Source organism: Somniosus microcephalus, unplaced genomic scaffold, assembly GCF_052327205.1.
Source record: "Somniosus microcephalus isolate GS21.2 unplaced genomic scaffold, FLI_Smic_1.0 unresolved_chr2, whole genome shotgun sequence".
NCBI classification, from domain to species: domain Eukaryota; kingdom Metazoa; phylum Chordata; class Chondrichthyes; order Squaliformes; family Somniosidae; genus Somniosus; species Somniosus microcephalus.
In genome coordinates, this window is record NW_028225180.1 from 81831439 (window position 1) to 81853339 (window position 21901).

General features: G+C 60.8%; 1 protein-coding gene across 1 annotated transcript in view; it reads left to right on the top strand.

Moving 5' to 3' along the window:
- LOC147092902 (N-acetyllactosaminide beta-1,3-N-acetylglucosaminyltransferase 2) overlaps positions 1-21901 on the top strand; it is a 56088-nt gene extending 34187 nt beyond the window's left edge. Inside the window, exon 3 of the mRNA XM_085976198.1 lies at positions 19001-21901. Within this exon, the coding sequence (XP_085832324.1) occupies positions 19012-20175 (1164 nt within the window). The 5' untranslated portion in view covers positions 19001-19011 and the 3' untranslated portion in view covers positions 20176-21901. The remainder of the gene's footprint in view (positions 1-19000) is intronic.

Here is a 21901-nt window from a genome sequence, read left to right on the forward strand (position 1 = left end):
GGTACTGAGGGAGCGCCGCACTGTCGGAGGGGCGGTACTGAGGGAGCGCCGCACTGTCGGAGGGGCGGTACTGAGGGGGCGCCGCACTGTCGGAGGGGCGGTACTGAGGGAGCGCCGCACTGTCGGAGGGGCGGTACTGAGGGAGCGCCGCACTGTCGGAGGGTCGGTACTGAGGGAGCGCCGCACTGTCGGAGGGGCGGTACTGAGGGAGCGCCGCACTGTCGGAGGGGCGGTACTGAGGGAGCGCCGCACTGTCGGAGGGGCGGTACTGAGGGAGCGCCGCACTGTCGGAGGGGCGGTACTGAGGGAGCGCCGCACTGTCGGAGGGGCGGTACTGAGGGAGCGCCGCACTGTCGGAGGGGCGGTACTGAGGGAGCGCCGCACTGTCGGAGGTGCGGTACTGAGGGAGCGCCGCACTGTCGGAGGGGCGGTACTGAGGGAGCGCCGCACTGTCGGAGGTGCAGTACTGAGGGAGCGCCGCACTGTCGGAGGGGCAGTACTGAGGGAGCGCCGCACTGTCGGAGGGGCAGTACTGAGGGAGCACCGCACTGTCGGAGGGGCAGTACTGAGGGAGCGCCGCATTGTCGGAGGGGCCGTCTTTCAGATGAGATGATAAACCTAGGCCCCGTCTGCTCTCTCAGGTGTATGTAAAAGATCCCACGGCCACTGTTGGAAGAAGAGTTCTCCCCGGTGTCCTGGCCAATATTTTATTTATTTTTTCTTCCACAATACAATGAATTTGCCGCTCCTCTGACTTTACAGCGAGGAGGAATAAAAATAGCTGTAACTGTATCGGAGTAACGTTTAAAAAATTGTGTGTAATGGGAGGGAAACAGGTTGTGGGGGGACTGTCAATATCCCAAAGACACTCGAATTTCTACAGCGCCTTTCATCATCCCAAAGTGCTTTACAGCCAATGAAGTACTTTTTGAAGTGCAGTCACTGTTGTAATGTAGGAAACGCAGCAGTCTATTTGCGCACAGCAAGCTCCCACGAACCGCTATGTGATAATGACCCAGATCATCTGTTTTAGTGATGCTGGTTCAGGGATAAATATTGGCCCCAGGACACCGGGGAGAACTCCCCCTGCTCTTCTTCCAATAGTGGCCGTGGGATCTTTTACATCCGCCTGAGAGAGCAGACGGGGCCTCGGTTTAACGTCTCATCCGAAAGATGGCCCCTCTGACAGTGCTGCACTCCCTCAGTACCGCCTCTCCGACAGTGCGGCGCTCCCTCAGTACTGCCCCTCTGACAGTGCGGCGCTCTCTCAGTACTGCCCCTCCGACAGTGCGGCGCTCCCTCAGTACCGCCCCTCCGACAGTGCGGCGCTCCCTCAGTACCGCCCCTCCGACAGTGCGGCGCTCCCTCAGTACTGCCCCTCCGACAGTGCAGCTCTCCCTCAGTACCGCCTCTCCGACAGTGCGGCGCTCCCTCAGTACTGCCCCTCCGACAGTGCGGCTCTCCCTCAGTACCGCCTCTCCGACAGTGCGGCGCTCCCTCAGTACTGCCCCTCCGACAGTGCGGCTCTCCCTCAGTACCGCCTCTCCGACAGTGCGGCGCTCCCTCAGTACTGCCCCTCTGACAGTGCGGCGCTCTCTCAGTACCGCCCCTCCGACAGTGCGGCGCTCCCTCAGTACCGCCCCTCCGACAGTGCGGCGCTCCCTCAGTACCGCCCCTCCGACAGTGCGGCGCTCCCTCAGTACCGCCTCTCCGACAGTGCGGCGCTCCCTCAGTACTGCCCCTCCGACAGTGCGGCGCTCTCTCAGTACTGCCCCTCCGACAGTGCGGCGCTCCCTCAGTACCGCCCCTCCGACAGTGCGGCGCTCCCTCAGTACTGCCCCTCCGACAGTGCGGCGCTCCCTCAGTACTGCCCCATGACAGTGCGGCGCTCTCTCAGTACTGCCCTCCGACAGTGCAGCGCTCCCTCGGTACTGCCCCTCCGACAGTGCGGCGCTCCCTCAGTACCGCCCCTCCGACAGTGCGGCGCTCCCTCAGTACCGCCCCTCCGACAGTGCGGCGCTGCCTCAGTTCCGCCCCTCCGACACTGCGGCGCTCCCTCAGAACCGCCACTCCGACAGTGCGACGCTCCCTCAGTACTGCCCCTCCAACAGTGCCGCGCTCCCTCAGTACTGCCCCTCCGACAGTGCGGCCCTCCCTCAGTACTGTCCCTCCGATCAGTGCGGCGCTCCCTCAGTACTGCCGCTCCGACAGTGCGGCCCTCCCTCAGTACTGCCCCTCCGATCAGTGCGGCGCTCCCTCAGTACTGCCCCTCCGACAGTGCGACGCTCCCTCAGTACTGCCCCTCCAACAGTGCCGCGCTCCCTCAGTACTGCCCCTCCGACAGTGCGGCCCTCCCTCAGTACTGCCCCTCCGATCAGTGCGGCGCTCCCTCAGTACTGCCCCTCCGACAGTGTGGCGCTCCCTCAGTACTGGCACTGGCAGCGTCGGCCTAGCATTTGTGCTCAAGTCCCTGCAGCGAGGCTGGAACCCACAAGGGCTGCCCACCGAGTCTCGGCCTGCGGGTTAGGGAGCAGGTCCTCCTCCCATTCTCTAGGGGGCGCCAGGTCCACGCTCCGGGGTGGCCTGTGGCAGGAGGTGGAGGTTGCTCAGGCCTCGTTCTTGCCATCCGCTCCCCACACCTCTCCTAACATTCATTTAAAAACACTCGTTTACAACCCCGCGGCTTCCGATTCCCCTTCGGATCCTGATCTCGAAGGCTCAGTCTGTGAGTAAACGCTACTGCTCGCGGCGTGACGCTGCCAAGCCTCCCCTTCGTGGCTCCGCGGAGTGACATTAAAACCGCGGGCGCGCTCTGCTCCGGACCCGGTGGCCCCCTGGGTTAGAGAGAGGGGAGAATCAGCCAGGGTTCCTGCTCCTGATCACTGCCCAGTGACCCCCTGGGTTAGAGAGAGGGGAGAATCAGCCAGGGTTCCTGCTCCTGATCACTGCCCAGTGACCCCCTGGGTTAGGGAGAGGGGAGAATCAGCCAGGGTTCCTGCTCCTGATCACTGCCCAGTGACCCCCTGGGTTAGGGAGAGGGGAGAATCAGCCAGGGTTCCTGCTCCTGATCACTGCCCAGTGACCCCCTGGGTTAGGGAGAGGGGAGAATCAGCCAGGGTTCCTGCTCCTGATCACTGCCCAGTGACCCCCTGGGTTAGGGAGAGGGGAGAATCAGCCAGGGTTCCTGCTCCTGATTACTGCCCAGTGACCCCCTGGGTTAGGGAGAGGGGAGAATCAGCCAGGGTTCCTGCTCCTGATCACTGCCCGGTGACCGCTGGGTTAGAGAGAGGGGAGAATCAGCCAGGGTTCCTGGTCCTGATCACTGCCCTGTGACCCCTGGGTTAGAGAGAGGGGAGAATCAGCCAGGGTTCCTGCTCCTGATCACTGCCCGGTGACCCCCTGGGTTAGAGAGAGGAGAGAATCAGCCAGGGTTCCTGCTCCTGATCACTGCCCAGTGACCCCCTGGGTTAGGGAGAGGGGAGAATCAGCCAGGGTTCCTGCTCCTGATCACTGCCCAGTGACCCCTGGGTTAGAGAGAGGGGAGAATCAGCCAGGGTTCCTGCTCCTGATCACTGCCCAGTGACCCCCTGGGTTAGGGAGAGGGGAGAATCAGCCAGGGTTCCTGCTCCTGATCATTGCCCAGTGACCCCTGGGTTAGAGAGAGGGGAGAATCAGCCAGGGTTCCTGCTCCTGATCACTGCCCAGTGACCCCTGGGTTAGAGAGAGGGGAGAATCAGCCAGGGTTCCTGCTCCTGATCACTGCCCAGTGACCCCCTGGGTTAGGGAGAGGGGAGAATCAGCCAGGGTTCCTGCTCCTGATCACTGCCCGGTGACCCCCTGGGTTAGGGAGAGGGGAGAATCAGCCAGGGTTCCTGCTCCTGATCACTGCCCGGTGACCCCCTGGGTTAGGGAGAGGGGAGAATCAGCCAGGGTTCCTGCTCCTGATCACTGCCCGGTGACCCCTGGGTTAGAGAGAGGGGAGAATCAGCCAGGGTTCCTGCTCCTGATCACTGCCCGGTGACCCCTGGGTTAGAGAGAGGGGAGAATCAGCCAGGGTTCCTGCTCCTGATCACTGCCCAGTGACCCCTGGGTTAGAGAGAGGAGAGAATCAGCCAGGGTTCCTGCTCCTGATCACTGCCCAGTGACCCCTGGGTTAGAGAGAGGGGAGAATCAGCCAGGGTTCCTGCTCCTGATCACTGCCCAGTGACCCCTGGGTTAGGGAGAGGAGAGAATCAGCCAGGGTTCCTGCTCCTGATCACTGTCCAGTGACCCCTGGGTTAGGGAGAGGAGAGAATCAGCCAGGGTTCCTGCTCCTGATCACTGCCCAGTGACCCCCTGGGTTAGATAGAGGGGAGAATCAGCCAGGGTTCCTGCTCCTGATCACTGCCCAGTGACCCCCTGGGTTAGGGAGAGGGGAGAATCAGCCAGGGTTCCTGCTCCTTATCACTGCCCAGTGACCCCCTGTGTTAGAGAGAGGGGAGAATCAGCCAGGGTTCCTGCTCCTGATCACTGCCCAGTGACCCCCTGGGTTAGGGAGAGGGGAGAATCAGCCAGGGTTCCTGCTCCTGATCACTGCCCAGTGACCCCCTGGGTTAGGGAGAGGGGAGAATCAGCCAGGGTTCCTGCTCCTGATTACTGCCCAGTGACCCCCTGGGTTAGGGAGAGGGGAGAATCAGCCAGGGTTCCTGCACCTGATCACTGCCCGGTGACCGCTGGGTTAGAGAGAGGGGAGAATCAGCCAGGGTTCCTGGTCCTGATCACTGCCCTGTGACCCCTGGGTTAGAGAGAGGGGAGAATCAGCCAGGGTTCCTGCTCCTGATCACTGCCCGGTGACCCCCTGGGTTAGAGAGAGGAGAGAATCAGCCAGGGTTCCTGCTCCTGATCACTGCCCAGTGACCCCCTGGGTTAGGGAGAGGGGAGAATCAGCCAGGGTTCCTGCTCCTGATCACTGCCCAGTGACCCCTGGGTTAGAGAGAGGGGAGAATCAGCCAGGGTTCCTGCTCCTGATCACTGCCCAGTGACCCCCTGGGTTAGGGAGAGGGGAGAATCAGCCAGGGTTCCTGCTCCTGATCATTGCCCAGTGACCCCTGGGTTAGAGAGAGGGGAGAATCAGCCAGGGTTCCTGCTCCTGATCACTGCCCAGTGACCCCTGGGTTAGAGAGAGGGGAGAATCAGCCAGGGTTCCTGCTCCTGATCACTGCCCAGTGACCCCCTGGGTTAGGGAGAGGGGAGAATCAGCCAGGGTTCCTGCTCCTGATCACTGCCCGGTGACCCCCTGGGTTAGGGAGAGGGGAGAATCAGCCAGGGTTCCTGCTCCTGATCACTGCCCGGTGACCCCCTGGGTTAGGGAGAGGGGAGAATCAGCCAGGGTTCCTGCTCCTGATCACTGCCCGGTGACCCCTGGGTTAGAGAGAGGGGAGAATCAGCCAGGGTTCCTGCTCCTGATCACTGCCCGGTGACCCCTGGGTTAGGGAGAGGAGAGAATCAGCCAGGGTTCCTGCTCCTGATCACTGCCCAGTGACCCCCTGGGTTAGATAGAGGGGAGAATCAGCCAGGGTTCCTGCTCCTGATCACTGCCCAGTGACCCCCTGGGTTAGGGAGAGGGGAGAATCAGCCAGGGTTCCTGCTCCTTATCACTGCCCAGTGACCCCCTGTGTTAGAGAGAGGGGAGAATCAGCCAGGGTTCCTGCTCCTGATCACTGTCCAGTGACCCCCTGGGTTAGGGAGAGGGGAGAATCAGCCAGGGTTCCTGCTCCTGATCACTGCCCAGTGACCCCTGGGTTAGAGAGAGAGAGGAGAATCAGCCAGGGTTCCTGCTCCTGATCACTGCCCAGTGACCCCTGGGTTAGGGAGAGGGGAGAATCAGCCAGGGTTCCTGCTCCTGATCACTGCCCAGTGACCCCTGGGTTAGAGAGAGGGGAGAATCAGCCAGTGTTCCTGCTCCTGATCACTGCCCGGTGACCCCTGTGTTAGCGAGAGGAGAGAATCAGCCAGGGTTCCTGCTCCTGATCACTGCCCAGTGACCCCTGGGTTAGAGAGAGGGGAGAATCAGCCAGGGTTCCTGCTCCTGATCACTGCCCAGTGACCCCCTGGGTTAGGGAGAGAGGAGAATCAGCCAGGGTTCCTGCTCCTGATCACTGCCCAGTGACACCCTGGGTTAGGGAGAGGGGAGAATCAGCCAGGGTTCCTGCTCCTGATCACTGCCCAGTGACCGCCTGGGTTAGGGAGAGGGGAGAATCAGCCAGGGTTCCTGCTCCTGATCACTGCCCGGTGACCCCCTGGGTTAGGGAGAGGGGAGAATCAGCCAGGGTTCTTGCTCCTGATCACTGCCCGGTGACCCCTGGGTTAGAGAGAGGGGAGAATCAGCCAGGGTTCCTGCTCCTGATCACTGCCCAGTGATCCCCTGGGTTAGAGAGAGGGGAGAATCAGCCAGGGTTCCTGCTCCTGATCACTGCCATGTGACCCCTGGGTTAGGGAGAGGAGAGAATCAGCCAGGGTTCCTGCTCCTGATCACTGTCCAGTGACCCCTGGGTTAGGGAGAGGAGAGCATCAGCCAGGGTTCCTGCTCCTGATCACTGCCCAGTGACCCCCTGGGTTAGAGAGAGGGGAGAATTAGCCAGGGTTCCTGCTCCTGATCACTGCCCAGTGACCCCCTGGGTTAGGGAGAGGGGAGAATCAGCCAGGGTTCCTGCTCCTGATCACTGCCCGGTGACCCCTGGGTTAGGGAGAGGGGAGAATGAGCCAGGGTTCCTGCTCCTGATCACTGCCCAGTGACCCCCTGGGTTAGGGAGAGGGGAGAATCAGCCAGGGTTCCTGCTCCTGATCACTGCCCGGTGACCCCTGGGTTAGGGAGAGGGGAGAATGAGCCAGGGTTCCTGCTCCTGATCACTGCCCAGTGACCCCCTGGGTTAGATAGAGGGGAGAATCAGCCAGGGTTCCTGCTCCTGATCACTGCCCAGTGACCCCCTGGGTTAGGGAGAGGGGAGAATCAGCCAGGGTTCCTGCTCCTGATCACTGCCCGGTGACCCCCTGGGTTAGGGAGAGGGGAGAATCAGCCAGGGTTCCTGCTCCTGATCACTGCCCAGTGACCCCCTGGGTTAGGGAGAGGGTAGAATCAGCCAGGGTTCCTGCTCCTGATCACTGCCCGGTGACCCCTGGGTTAGGGAGAGGGGAGAATCAGCCAGGGTTCCTGCTCCTGATCACTGCCCAGTGTCCCCCTGGGTTAGGGAGAGGAGAGAATCAGCCAGGGTTCCTGCTCCTGATCACTGCCCGGTGACCCCTGGGTTAGAGAGAGGGGAGAATCAGCCAGGGTTCCTGGTCCTGATCACTGCCCTGTGACCCCTGGGTTAGAGAGAGGGGAGAATCAGCCAGGGTTCCTGCTCCTGATCACTGCCCGGTGACCCCCTGGGTTAGAGAGAGGAGAGAATCAGCCAGGGTTCCTGCTCCTGATCACTGCCCAGTGACCCCCTGGGTTAGGGAGAGGGGAGAATCAGCCAGGGTTCCTGCTCCTGATCACTGCCCAGTGACCCCCTGGGTTAGGGAGAGGGGAGAATCAGCCAGGGTTCCTGCTCCTGATCACTGCCCAGTGAGCCCTGGGTTAGAGAGAGGGGAGAATCAGCCAGGGCTCCTGCTCCTGATCACTGCCCAGTGACCCCTGGGTTAGAGAGAGGGGAGAATCAGCCAGGGTTCCTGCTCCTGATCACTGCCCAGTGACCCCCTGGGTTAGGGAGAGGGGAGAATCAGCCAGGGTTCCTGCTCCTGATCATTGCCCAGTGACCCCTGGGTTAGAGAGAGGGGAGAATCAGCCAGGGTTCCTGCTCCTGATCACTGCCCAGTGACCCCTGGGTTAGAGAGAGGGGAGAATCAGCCAGGGTTCCTGCTCCTGATCACTGCCCAGTGACCCCCTGGGTTAGGGAGAGGGGAGAATCAGCCAGGGTTCCTGCTCCTGATCACTGCCCGGTGACCCCCTGGGTTAGGGAGAGGGGAGAATCAGCCAGGGTTCCTGCTCCTGATCACTGCCCGGTGACCCCCTGGGTTAGGGAGAGGGGAGAATCAGCCAGGGTTCCTGCTCCTGATCACTGCCCGGTGACCCCCTGGGTTAGGGAGAGGGGAGAATCAGCCAGGGTTCCTGCTCCTGATCACTGCCCAGTGACCCCTGGGTTAGAGAGAGGGAGAATCAGCCAGGGTTCCTGCTCCTGATCACTGCCCAGTGACCCCTGGGTTAGGGAGAGGAGAGAATCAGCCAGGGTTCCTGCTCCTGATCACTGTCCAGTGACCCCTGGGTTAGGGAGAGGAGAGAATCAGCCAGGGTTCCTGCTCCTGATCACTGCCCAGTGACCCCCTGGGTTAGATAGAGGGGAGAATCAGCCAGGGTTCCTGCTCCTGATCACTGCCCAGTGACCCCCTGGGTTAGGGAGAGGGGAGAATCAGCCAGGGTTCCTGCTCCTTATCACTGCCCAGTGACCCCCTGTGTTAGAGAGAGGGGAGAATCAGCCAGGGTTCCTGCTCCTGATCACTGTCCAGTGACCCCCTGGGTTAGGGAGAGGGGAGAATCAGCCAGGGTTCCTGCTCCTGATCACTGCCCAGTGACCCCTGGGTTAGAGAGAGAGAGGAGAATCAGCCAGGGTTCCTGCTCCTGATCACTGCCCAGTGACCCCTGGGTTAGGGAGAGGGGAGAATCAGCCAGGGTTCCTGCTCCTGATCACTGCCCAGTGACCCCTGGGTTAGAGAGAGGGGAGAATCAGCCAGGGTTCCTGCTCCTGATCACTGCCCGGTGACCCCTGTGTTAGCGAGAGGAGAGAATCAGCCAGGGTTCCTGCTCCTGATCACTGCCCAGTGACCCCTGGGTTAGAGAGAGGGGAGAATCAGCCAGGGTTCCTGCTCCTGATCACTGCCCAGTGACCCCCTGGGTTAGGGAGAGAGGAGAATCAGCCAGGGTTCCTGCTCCTGATCACTGCCCAGTGACCCCTGGGTTAGAGAGAGGGGAGAATCAGCCAGGGTTCCTGCTCCTGATCACTGCCCGGTGACCCCTGGGTTAGAGAGAGGGGAGAATCAGCCAGGGTTCCTGCTCCTGATCACTGCCCAGTGACCCCTGGGTTAGAGAGAGGAGAGAATCAGCCAGGGTTCCTGCTCCTGATCACTGCCCAGTGACCCCTGGGTTAGAGAGAGGGAGAATCAGCCAGGGTTCCTGCTCCTGATCACTGCCCAGTGACCCCTGGGTTAGGGAGAGGAGAGAATCAGCCAGGGTTCCTGCTCCTGATCACTGTCCAGTGACCCCTGGGTTAGGGAGAGGAGAGAATCAGCCAGGGTTCCTGCTCCTGATCACTGCCCAGTGACCCCCTGGGTTAGATAGAGGGGAGAATCAGCCAGGGTTCCTGCTCCTGATCACTGCCCAGTGACCCCCTGGGTTAGGGAGAGGGGAGAATCAGCCAGGGTTCCTGCTCCTTATCACTGCCCAGTGACCCCCTGTGTTAGAGAGAGGGGAGAATCAGCCAGGGTTCCTGCTCCTGATCACTGTCCAGTGACCCCCTGGGTTAGGGAGAGGGGAGAATCAGCCAGGGTTCCTGCTCCTGATCACTGCCCAGTGACCCCTGGGTTAGGGAGAGGGGAGAATCAGCCAGGGTTCCTGCTCCTGATCACTGCCCAGTGACCCCTGGGTTAGAGAGAGGGGAGAATCAGCCAGGGTTCCTGCTCCTGATCACTGCCCGGTGACCCCTGTGTTAGCGAGAGGAGAGAATCAGCCAGGGTTCCTGCTCCTGATCACTGCCCAGTGACCCCTGGGTTAGAGAGAGGGGAGAATCAGCCAGGGTTCCTGCTCCTGATCACTGCCCAGTGACCCCCTGGGTTAGGGAGAGAGGAGAATCAGCCAGGGTTCCTGCTCCTGATCACTGCCCAGTGACACCCTGGGTTAGGGAGAGGGGAGAATCAGCCAGGGTTCCTGCTCCTGATCACTGCCCCGTGACCCCCTGGGTTAGGGAGAGGGGAGAATCAGCCAGGGTTCCTGCTCCTGATCACTGCCCGGTGACCCCCTGGGTTAGGGAGAGGGGAGAATCAGCCAGGGTTCCTGCTCCTGATCACTTCCCGGTGACCCCCTGGGTTAGGGAGAGGGGAGAATCAGCCAGGGTTCCTGCTCCTGATCACTGCCCGGTGACCCCTGGGTTAGAGAGAGGGGAGAATCAGCCAGGGTTCCTGCTCCTGATCACTGCCCGGTGACCCCTGGGTTAGAGAGAGGGGAGAATCAGCCAGGGTTCCTGCTCCTGATCACAGCCCAGTGACCCCTGGGTTAGAGAGAGGGGAGAATCAGCCAGGGTTCCTGCTCCTGATCACTGTCCAGTGACCCCTGGGTTAGGGAGAGGAGAGAATCAGCCAGGGTTCCTGCTCCTGATCACTGCCCAGTGACCCCCTGGGTTAGATAGAGGGGAGAATCAGCCAGGGTTCCTGCTCCTGATCACTGCCCAGTGACCCCCTGGGTTAGGGAGAGGGGAGAATCAGCCAGGGTTCCTGCTCCTTATCACTGCCCAGTGACCCCCTGTGTTAGAGAGAGGGGAGAATCAGCCAGGGTTCCTGCTCCTGATCACTGTCCAGTGACCCCCTGGGTTAGGGAGAGGGGAGAATCAGCCAGGGTTCCTGCTCCTGATCACTGCCCAGTGACCCCTGGGTTAGAGAGAGAGAGGAGAATCAGCCAGGGTTCCTGCTCCTGATCACTGCCCAGTGACCCCTGGGTTAGGGAGATGGGAGAATCAGCCAGGGTTCCTGCTCCTGATCACTGCCCAGTGACCCCTGGGTTAGAGAGAGGGGAGAATCAGCCAGGGTTCCTGCTCCTGATCACTGCCCGGTGACCCCTGTGTTAGCGAGAGGAGAGAATCAGCCAGGGTTCCTGCTCCTGATCACTGCCCAGTGACCCCTGGGTTAGAGAGAGGGGAGAATCAGCCAGGGTTCCTGCTCCTGATCACTGCCCAGTGACCCCCTGGGTTAGGGAGAGAGGAGAATCAGCCAGGGTTCCTGCTCGTGATCACTGCCCAGTGACACCCTGGGTTAGGGAGAGGGGAGAATCAGCCAGGGTTCCTGCTCCTGATCACTGCCCAGTGACCCCCTGGGTTAGGGAGAGGGGAGAATCAGCCAGGGTTCCTGCTCCTGATCACTGCCCGGTGACCCCCTGGGTTAGGGAGAGGGGAGAATCAGCCAGGGTTCTTGCTCCTGATCACTGCCTGGTGACCCCTGGGTTAGAGAGAGGGGAGAATCAGCCAGGGTTCCTGCTCCTGATCACTGCCCAGTGATCCCCTGGGTTAGAGAGAGGGGAGAATCAGCCAGGGTTCCTGCTCCTGATCACTGCCCAGTGACCCCTGGGTTAGGGAGAGGAGAGAATCAGCCAGGGTTCCTGCTCCTGATCACTGTCCAGTGACCCCTGGGTTAGGGAGAGGAGAGCATCAGCCAGGGTTCCTGCTCCTGATCACTGCCCAGTGACCCCCTGGGTTAGAGAGAGGGGAGAATTAGCCAGGGTTCCTGCTCCTGATCACTGCCCAGTGACCCCCTGGGTTAGAGAGAGGGGAGAATCAGCCAGGGTTCCTGCTCCTGATCACTGCCCGGTGACCCCTGGGTTAGAGAGAGGAGAGAATCAGCCAGGGTTCCTGCTCCTGATCACTGCCCAGTGACCCCTGGGTTAGAGAGAGGGAGAATCAGCCAGGGTTCCTGCTCCTGATCACTGCCCAGTGACCCCTGGGTTAGGGAGAGGAGAGAATCAGCCAGGGTTCCTGCTCCTGATCACTGCCCAGTGACCCCTGGGTTAGAGAGAGGGAGAATCAGCCAGGGTTCCTGCTCCTGATCACTGCCCAGTGACCCCTGGGTTAGGGAGAGGAGAGAATCAGCCAGGGTTCCTGCTCCTGATCACTGTCCAGTGACCCCTGGGTTAGGGAGAGGAGAGAATCAGCCAGGGTTCCTGCTCCTGATCACTGCCCAGTGACCCCCTGGGTTAGATAGAGGGGAGAATCAGCCAGGGTTCCTGCTCCTGATCACTGCCCAGTGACCCCCTGGGTTAGGGAGAGGGGAGAATCAGCCAGGGTTCCTGCTCCTTATCACTGCCCAGTGACCCCCTGTGTTAGAGAGAGGGGAGAATCAGCCAGGGTTCCTGCTCCTGATCACTGTCCAGTGACCCCCTGGGTTAGGGAGAGGGGAGAATCAGCCAGGGTTCCTGCTCCTGATCACTGCCCAGTGACCCCTGGGTTAGAGAGAGAGAGGAGAATCAGCCAGGGTTCCTGCTCCTGATCACTGCCCAGTGACCCCTGGGTTAGGGAGAGGGGAGAATCAGCCAGGGTTCCTGCTCCTGATCACTGCCCAGTGACCCCTGGGTTAGAGAGAGGGGAGAATCAGCCAGGGTTCCTGCTCCTGATCACTGCCCGGTGACCCCTGTGTTAGCGAGAGGAGAGAATCAGCCAGGGTTCCTGCTCCTGATCACTGCCCAGTGACCCCTGGGTTAGAGAGAGGGGAGAATCAGCCAGGGTTCCTGCTCCTGATCACTGCCCAGTGACCCCCTGGGTTAGGGAGAGAGGAGAATCAGCCAGGGTTCCTGCTCCTGATAACTGCCCAGTGACCCCTGGGTTAGAGAGAGGGGAGAATCAGCCAGGGTTCCTGCTCCTGATCACTGCCCGGTGACCCCTGGGTTAGAGAGAGGGGAGAATCAGCCAGGGTTCCTGCTCCTGATCACTGCCCAGTGACCCCTGGGTTAGAGAGAGGAGAGAATCAGCCAGGGTTCCTGCTCCTGATCACTGCCCAGTGACCCCTGGGTTAGAGAGAGGGAGAATCAGCCAGGGTTCCTGCTCCTGATCACTGCCCAGTGACCCCTGGGTTAGGGAGAGGAGAGAATCAGCCAGGGTTCCTGCTCCTGATCACTGTCCAGTGACCCCTGGGTTAGGGAGAGGAGAGAATCAGCCAGGGTTCCTGCTCCTGATCACTGCCCAGTGACCCCCTGGGTTAGATAGAGGGGAGAATCAGCCAGGGTTCCTGCTCCTGATCACTGCCCAGTGACCCCCTGGGTTAGGGAGAGGGGAGAATCAGCCAGGGTTCCTGCTCCTTATCACTGCCCAGTGACCCCCTGTGTTAGAGAGAGGGGAGAATCAGCCAGGGTTCCTGCTCCTGATCACTGTCCAGTGACCCCCTGGGTTAGGGAGAGGGGAGAATCAGCCAGGGTTCCTGCTCCTGATCACTGCCCAGTGACCCCTGGGTTAGAGAGAGAGAGGAGAATCAGCCAGGGTTCCTGCTCCTGATCACTGCCCAGTGACCCCTGGGTTAGGGAGAGGGGAGAATCAGCCAGGGTTCCTGCTCCTGATCACTGCCCAGTGACCCCTGGGTTAGAGAGAGGGGAGAATCAGCCAGGGTTCCTGCTCCTGATCACTGCCCGGTGACCCCTGTGTTAGCAAGAGGAGAGAATCAGCCAGGGTTCCTGCTCCTGATCACTGCCCAGTGACCCCTGGGTTAGAGAGAGGGGAGAATCAGCCAGGGTTCCTGCTCCTGATCACTGCCCAGTGACCCCCTGGGTTAGGGAGAGAGGAGAATCAGCCAGGGTTCCTGCTCCTGATCACTGCCCAGTGACACCCTGGGTTAGGGAGAGGGGAGAATCAGCCAGGGTTCCTGCTCCTGATCACTGCCCCGTGACCCCCTGGGTTAGGGAGAGGGGAGAATCAGCCAGGGTTCCTGCTCCTGATCACTGCCCGGTGACCCCCTGGGTTAGGGAGAGGGGAGAATCAGCCAGGGTTCCTGCTCCTGATCACTTCCCGGTGACCCCCTGGGTTAGGGAGAGGGGAGAATCAGCCAGGGTTCCTGCTCCTGATCACTGCCCGGTGACCCCTGGGTTAGAGAGAGGGGAGAATCAGCCAGGGTTCCTGCTCCTGATCACTGCCCGGTGACCCCTGGGTTAGAGAGAGGGGAGAATCAGCCAGGGTTCCTGCTCCTGATCACAGCCCAGTGACCCCTGGGTTAGAGAGAGGGGAGAATCAGCCAGGGTTCCTGCTCCTGATCACTGTCCAGTGACCCCTGGGTTAGGGAGAGGAGAGAATCAGCCAGGGTTCCTGCTCCTGATCACTGCCCAGTGACCCCCTGGGTTAGATAGAGGGGAGAATCAGCCAGGGTTCCTGCTCCTGATCACTGCCCAGTGACCCCCTGGGTTAGGGAGAGGGGAGAATCAGCCAGGGTTCCTGCTCCTTATCACTGCCCAGTGACCCCCTGTGTTAGAGAGAGGGGAGAATCAGCCAGGGTTCCTGCTCCTGATCACTGTCCAGTGACCCCCTGGGTTAGGGAGAGGGGAGAATCAGCCAGGGTTCCTGCTCCTGATCACTGCCCAGTGACCCCTGGGTTAGAGAGAGAGAGGAGAATCAGCCAGGGTTCCTGCTCCTGATCACTGCCCAGTGACCCCTGGGTTAGGGAGATGGGAGAATCAGCCAGGGTTCCTGCTCCTGATCACTGCCCAGTGACCCCTGGGTTAGAGAGAGGGGAGAATCAGCCAGGGTTCCTGCTCCTGATCACTGCCCGGTGACCCCTGTGTTAGCGAGAGGAGAGAATCAGCCAGGGTTCCTGCTCCTGATCACTGCCCAGTGACCCCTGGGTTAGAGAGAGGGGAGAATCAGCCAGGGTTCCTGCTCCTGATCACTGCCCAGTGACCCCCTGGGTTAGGGAGAGAGGAGAATCAGCCAGGGTTCCTGCTCCTGATCACTGCCCAGTGACACCCTGGGTTAGGGAGAGGGGAGAATCAGCCAGGGTTCCTGCTCCTGATCACTGCCCAGTGACCCCCTGGGTTAGGGAGAGGGGAGAATCAGCCAGGGTTCCTGCTCCTGATCACTGCCCGGTGACCCCCTGGGTTAGGGAGAGGGGAGAATCAGCCAGGGTTCTTGCTCCTGATCACTGCCTGGTGACCCCTGGGTTAGAGAGAGGGGAGAATCAGCCAGGGTTCCTGCTCCTGATCACTGCCCAGTGATCCCCTGGGTTAGAGAGAGGGGAGAATCAGCCAGGGTTCCTGCTCCTGATCACTGCCCAGTGACCCCTGGGTTAGGGAGAGGAGAGAATCAGCCAGGGTTCCTGCTCCTGATCACTGTCCAGTGACCCCTGGGTTAGGGAGAGGAGAGCATCAGCCAGGGTTCCTGCTCCTGATCACTGCCCAGTGACCCCCTGGGTTAGAGAGAGGGGAGAATTAGCCAGGGTTCCTGCTCCTGATCACTGCCCAGTGACCCCCTGGGTTAGAGAGAGGGGAGAATCAGCCAGGGTTCCTGCTCCTGATCACTGCCCGGTGACCCCTGGGTTAGAGAGAGGAGAGAATCAGCCAGGGTTCCTGCTCCTGATCACTGCCCAGTGACCCCTGGGTTAGAGAGAGGGAGAATCAGCCAGGGTTCCTGCTCCTGATCACTGCCCAGTGACCCCTGGGTTAGGGAGAGGAGAGAATCAGCCAGGGTTCCTGCTCCTGATCACTGCCCAGTGACCCCTGGGTTAGAGAGAGGGAGAATCAGCCAGGGTTCCTGCTCCTGATCACTGCCCAGTGACCCCTGGGTTAGGGAGAGGAGAGAATCAGCCAGGGTTCCTGCTCCTGATCACTGTCCAGTGACCCCTGGGTTAGGGAGAGGAGAGAATCAGCCAGGGTTCCTGCTCCTGATCACTGCCCAGTGACCCCCTGGGTTAGATAGAGGGGAGAATCAGCCAGGGTTCCTGCTCCTGATCACTGCCCAGTGACCCCCTGGGTTAGGGAGAGGGGAGAATCAGCCAGGGTTCCTGCTCCTTATCACTGCCCAGTGACCCCCTGTGTTAGAGAGAGGGGAGAATCAGCCAGGGTTCCTGCTCCTGATCACTGTCCAGTGACCCCCTGGGTTAGGGAGAGGGGAGAATCAGCCAGGGTTCCTGCTCCTGATCACTGCCCAGTGACCCCTGGGTTAGAGAGAGAGAGGAGAATCAGCCAGGGTTCCTGCTCCTGATCACTGCCCAGTGACCCCTGGGTTAGGGAGAGGGGAGAATCAGCCAGGGTTCCTGCTCCTGATCACTGCCCAGTGACCCCTGGGTTAGAGAGAGGGGAGAATCAGCCAGGGTTCCTGCTCCTGATCACTGCCCGGTGACCCCTGTGTTAGCGAGAGGAGAGAATCAGCCAGGGTTCCTGCTCCTGATCACTGCCCAGTGACCCCCTGGGTTAGGGAGAGAGGAGAATCAGCCAGGGTTCCTGCTCCTGATCACTGCCCAGTGACACCCTGGGTTAGGGAGAGGGGAGAATCAGCCAGGGTTCCTGCTCCTGATCACTGCCCCGTGACCCCCTGGGTTAGGGAGAGGGGAGAATCAGCCAGGGTTCCTGCTCCTGATCACTGCCCGGTGACCCCCTGGGTTAGGGAGAGGGGAGAATCAGCCAGGGTTCCTGCTCCTGATCACTTCCCGGTGACCCCCTGGGTTAGGGAGAGGGGAGAATCAGCCAGGGTTCCTGCTCCTGATCACTGCCCGGTGACCCCTGGGTTAGAGAGAGGGGAGAATCAGCCAGGGTTCCTGCTCCTGATCACTGCCCGGTGACCCCTGGGTTAGAGAGAGGGGAGAATCAGCCAGGGTTCCTGCTCCTGATCACAGCCCAGTGACCCCTGGGTTAGAGAGAGGGGAGAATCAGCCAGGGTTCCTGCTCCTGATCACTGTCCAGTGACCCCTGGGTTAGGGAGAGGAGAGAATCAGCCAGGGTTCCTGCTCCTGATCACTGCCCAGTGACCCCCTGGGTTAGATAGAGGGGAGAATCAGCCAGGGTTCCTGCTCCTGATCACTGCCCAGTGACCCCCTGGGTTAGGGAGAGGGGAGAATCAGCCAGGGTTCCTGCTCCTGATCACTGCCCAGTGACCCCTGGGTTAGGGAGATGGGAGAATCAGCCAGGGTTCCTGCTCCTGATCACTGCCCAGTGACCCCTGGGTTAGAGAGAGGGGAGAATCAGCCAGGGTTCCTGCTCGTGATCACTGCCCGGTGACCCCTGTGTTAGCGAGAGGAGAGAATCAGCCAGGGTTCCTGCTCCTGATCACTGCCCAGTGACCCCTGGGTTAGAGAGAGGGGAGAATCAGCCAGGGTTCCTGCTCCTGATCACTGCCCAGTGACCCCCTGGGTTAGGGAGAGAGGAGAATCAGCCAGGGTTCCTGCTCCTGATCACTGCCCAGTGACACCCTGGGTTAGGGAGAGGGGAGAATCAGCCAGGGTTCCTGCTCCTGATCACTGCCCAGTGACCCCCTGGGTTAGGGAGAGGGGAGAATCAGCCAGGGTTCCTGCTCCTGATCACTGCCCGGTGACCCCCTGGGTTAGGGAGAGGGGAGAATCAGCCAGGGTTCTTGCTCCTGATCACTGCCTGGTGACCCCTGGGTTAGAGAGAGGGGAGAATCAGCCAGGGTTCCTGCTCCTGATCACTGCCCAGTGATCCCCTGGGTTAGAGAGAGGGGAGAATCAGCCAGGGTTCCTGCTCCTGATCACTGCCCAGTGACCCCTGGGTTAGGGAGAGGAGAGAATCAGCCAGGGTTCCTGCTCCTGATCACTGTCCAGTGACCCCTGGGTTAGGGAGAGGAGAGCATCAGCCAGGGTTCCTGCTCCTGATCACTGCCCAGTGACCCCCTGGGTTAGAGAGAGGGGAGAATTAGCCAGGGTTCCTGCTCCTGATCACTGCCCAGTGACCCCCTGGGTTAGGGAGAGGGGAGAATCAGCCAGGGTTCCTGCTCCTGATCACTGCCCGGTGACCCCTGGGTTAGGGAGAGGGGAGAATGAGCCAGGGTTCCTGCTCCTGATCACTGCCCAGTGACCCCCTGGGTTAGGGAGAGGGGAGAATCAGCCAGGGTTCCTGCTCCTGATCACTGCCCGGTGACCCCTGAGTTAGGGAGAGGGGAGAATGAGCTAGGGTTCCTGCTCCTGATCACTGCCCAGTGACCCCCTGGGTTAGATAGAGGGGAGAATCAGCCAGGGTTCCTGCTCCTGATCACTGTCCAGTGACCCCCTGGGTTAGGGAGAGGGGAGAATCAGCCAGGGTTCCTGCTCCTGATCACTGCCCAGTGACCCCTGGGCTAGGGAGAGGGGAGAATCAGCCAGGGTTCCTGCTCCTGATCACTGCCCAGTGACCCCCTGGGTTAGGGAGAGGGGAGAATCAGCCAGGGTTCCTGCTCCTGATCACTGCCCGGTGACCCCTGGGTTAGGGAGAGGGGAGAATCAGCCAGGGTTCCTGCTCCTGATCACTGCCCAGTGTCCCCCTGGGTTAGGGAGAGGAGAGAATCAGCCAGGGTTCCTGCTCCTGATCACTGCCCAGTAACCCAATGGGTTAGAGAGTGGGGAGAATCAGCCAGGGTTCCTCCTCCTGATCACTGCCAGTGACCCCTGGGTTAGAGAGAGGGAAGAATCAGCCAGGGTTCCTGCTCCTGATCACTGCCCGGTGACCCTTGGGTTAGGGAGAGGGGAGAATCAGCCAGGGTTCCTGCTCCTGATCACTGCCCAGTGACCCCTGGGTTAGAGAGAGGGGAGAATCAGCCAGGGTTCCTGCTCCTGATCACTGCCCAGTGACCCCCTGGGTTAGGGAGAGGGGAGAATGAGCCAGGGTCCCTGCTCCTGATCACTGCCCAGTGACCCCTGGGTTAGGGAGAGGGGAGAATCAGCCTGGGTTCCTGCTCCTGATCACTGCCCAGTGACCCCCTGGTTTAGGGAGAGGGGAGAATCAGCCTGGGTTCCTGCTCCTGATCACTGCCCAGTGACCCCTGGGTTAGGGAGAGGGGAGAATCAGTCTGGGTTCCTGCTCCTGATCACTGCCCAGTGACGGGAAATGCGTGCGTGTGAATATCAGAGTCCCGTACGGGGGCCGGACTTGGGCTTGGCTGTGATGCCCCACGCAGTCGCATATCCAGCCAACACTCAAGTGTGCAGATTGAGCGGGGACGGTTGCGGGGGGGGTGTTCTGGACGCCGCAGCGCGAGGGGAGGAGAGGGGAGGGGGAGGAACCTAACGCCAATTCTCCTCTAAAGGTCTGTTTTTTCGCCTTCCCCAGGGGTCCGAGGGATGACGGGGATGAACCTGATGCAGAAGAGGTGCCTCCTCTGGGCGGCCTGCACCCTCCTGTCCAACCTGCTGGTGTTTTGGGCCCTCTGGATCACACGGACGGGGACCAAGAGCGGGGCGGTCTTGGCGGGGCCCGGGGGCTTCTGGAGGCCGGCTTGCCCGCTGCAGTCGCTGTGGAACCAGCAGCAGCGTCGCCTCGACCAGCTGCCCATGTCGCTCTCCTCCTCCTCCTCCCGGGACCCTGAAGCCGGCTGCCAGCCTGACCTGGAGGAGTCGGGCCGCTTTGTGGACTTCGGGCAGCTGCCCCAGCAGATGAAGGACTTCCTGCTGTACCAGCGGTGCCGGGCCTACCCGCTGCTGCTGGAGCCCCGGGGCCTGTGCCGGGGCCGTCCTGCCGTCCAGCTGCTGCTGGCCGTTAAGAGCCAGGCCTCCAGTTTCGCCCAGCGCCAGGCCATCCGCCAGTCCTGGGGCGGGCTGGGCCGGGGCTCGGGGGCCCGGCTGGTCTTCCTGCTGGGCCAGCAGAAGCCGGCCGACGGGCATCCCGACCTGGCCGGGCTGCTGGGCTGCGAGAGCCGGCGCCACGGTGACCTACTGCAGTGGGCCTTCCGCGACACCTTCTTCAACCTGACCCTCAAGGAGGTGCTCTTCCTGCCCTGGCTGGCCGCCCGCTGCCCCGCCGCCCGCTATGTCTTCAAGGGTGATGACGACGTCTTTGTCAACACCGAGCGGCTGCTGGGCTTCGTGGGGGCGCTGCAGCCGGGCCTCAGCCGTGACCTCTTCCTGGGCGACACTATCCTGGAGGCCATGCCCGCCCGCGACCCCGCCCTCAAGTACTACGTGCCCGGGGCCTTCTACCGCGGCCGGTACCCGCCCTATGCCGGCGGGGCGGGGGTGCTGTACTCGGGGCGCCTGGTGCGCCGCCTGGCCCGCGCCTCCCGGGCCGTGGCCCTCTTCCCCATCGACGACGTCTACATGGGCATGTGCCTGCGGCGGCTGGGCCTGGCGCCCGTCGGCCACCCGGGCTTCCGCAGCTTCGGCATCAATGAGACCGAGCACTGGGACCCTTGCGCCTACCGCCGGCTCTTCATGGTGCACCGCCGCAGCCCGCAGGAGATCGTCCGGCTCTGGCGGCTGCTGCACCAGCCCAACGTCACCTGCGAGTGAGCGGCGGTGGGGCCTGGGGCACAGGGCTCAATGCACCGGGCAGAGTGCATAGGGCGCAGTGGATAGGGTGCAGTACACAGGGCAGAGTGCATAGGACAGAGTGCATAGGCCGCAGTGGATAGGGTGCAGTACACAGGGCAGAGTGCATAGGACAGAGTGCATAGGGCGCAGTGGATAGGGTGCAGTACACAGGGCAGAGTGCATAGGACAGAGTGCATAGGGCAGAGTGGATAGGGTGCAGTACACAGGGGGTATTACCCAAGGCACAGTACACAGTGCAATGCACACAGCACAGTACACAGGGCAGAGTAGATACTGTCTGGTACACAGGGTGCAGTACATATGTCAAAGTACACAAAGCCCACAGTAGACAGGCATAATACGGAGGGCACGATACACGAGACATTGCACAGGGCGCAGTACATAAGGCGCACTGCACCCTGAATACCACCAGCTGGGCAACAGTGCAGCGTGCATTTAACGGTTTCCGAGTGGTTGGGATTTGGAACGCGCTGTCTGATCGGGCGGTGGATCCAAATTCAACAGTAGCCTTCAAAAGGGAATTGGATAAATACTGGAAGGAGAATAAATTGCAGGGATCTGGGGAACGAGCGGGGGAGTGGGACTGACTGGATCGCTCTTCGAAAGAGCTGGCGCAGACTCGATGGGCCAAACGGCCTCCTTCTGTGCTGTGCTGTGATTCTATTCTGTACAGCTTGAGTGCTATGCCTTGAATACTACGCGCCGAGTACTACGCCCTGAATACCATGCCCTGTGTAATCTGCCCTCTGTATTGTGCCGCTTATTAGGCAGTGGGTACTGCGCTCTGTGTACTGTAGGCGTCAGCCGTGGCTCAGTCAGCTCGAACCCCACGCCAGAGACTTGAGCCCCATAACCCAGGCCGAGCCCCCAGCAGAGCGCCGCGCTGTCGGAGGCGCCGTCTTTCAGACGCCACGTTAAACCGAGGTCCCCCCCACCCCGTCTGCCCTCTCGGGTGGACGTAAAAGATCCCGCAGCCACTGACGTAAGAGAACTACTAGGCACTTGGTCTGAGTATTAAACAAGGCTTTAATCAACTGTTTTTCAACATGGAGATCTAGTTGTGTCCTTCACTAGTTCCTGTTAACGAATGCCCTGAGCAAGCTGGGCCCGTGCCCGAGTATTTATACTCTCCCTGGACAGCGCCACCAGCAGGCCGCTCAGTATAATTTCATAAGACATTTCCACATGAATGACAAGATTCATGTCAGCCACTACTGGAGGAAGAACAGGGGTCGGTGGGGGGGCGGGGGGGCGGGGAGGGGAGTCCTCCCCAGTGTCCTGGGCCCAATATTCATCCCTCAACATCACACAGAAAATTGGGTGAGATGAGCCGACAGGCCGTGGACGAAGCCTGGGCCTCTCTTGAATCGGTCCCACAACTGGCATTCACCCACTGGGTGACTATTCTCCTGTTCTTGCCCCACCCAATATCCCTTGGCTCCTCCCGAATGTCATCTCTCCCTAAACAGAGAATGCGACTGACCGTTGTGCAATTGCCTAATCTCCTCACAGTCCCAACATCGCCCGCTCAACCCCCCTGGCCCTCAGTCAATACCGTGGGCCCCAATGCTACCCAGGGCTCTGGACTCCCACGAAGAGCGGTGGTGTTTTTTTTCATTGATTCTGTGTTACACTCTTCTGTCTATTATAAAGATTCACGGAAATAAAGGCTTTGTTATTAAAC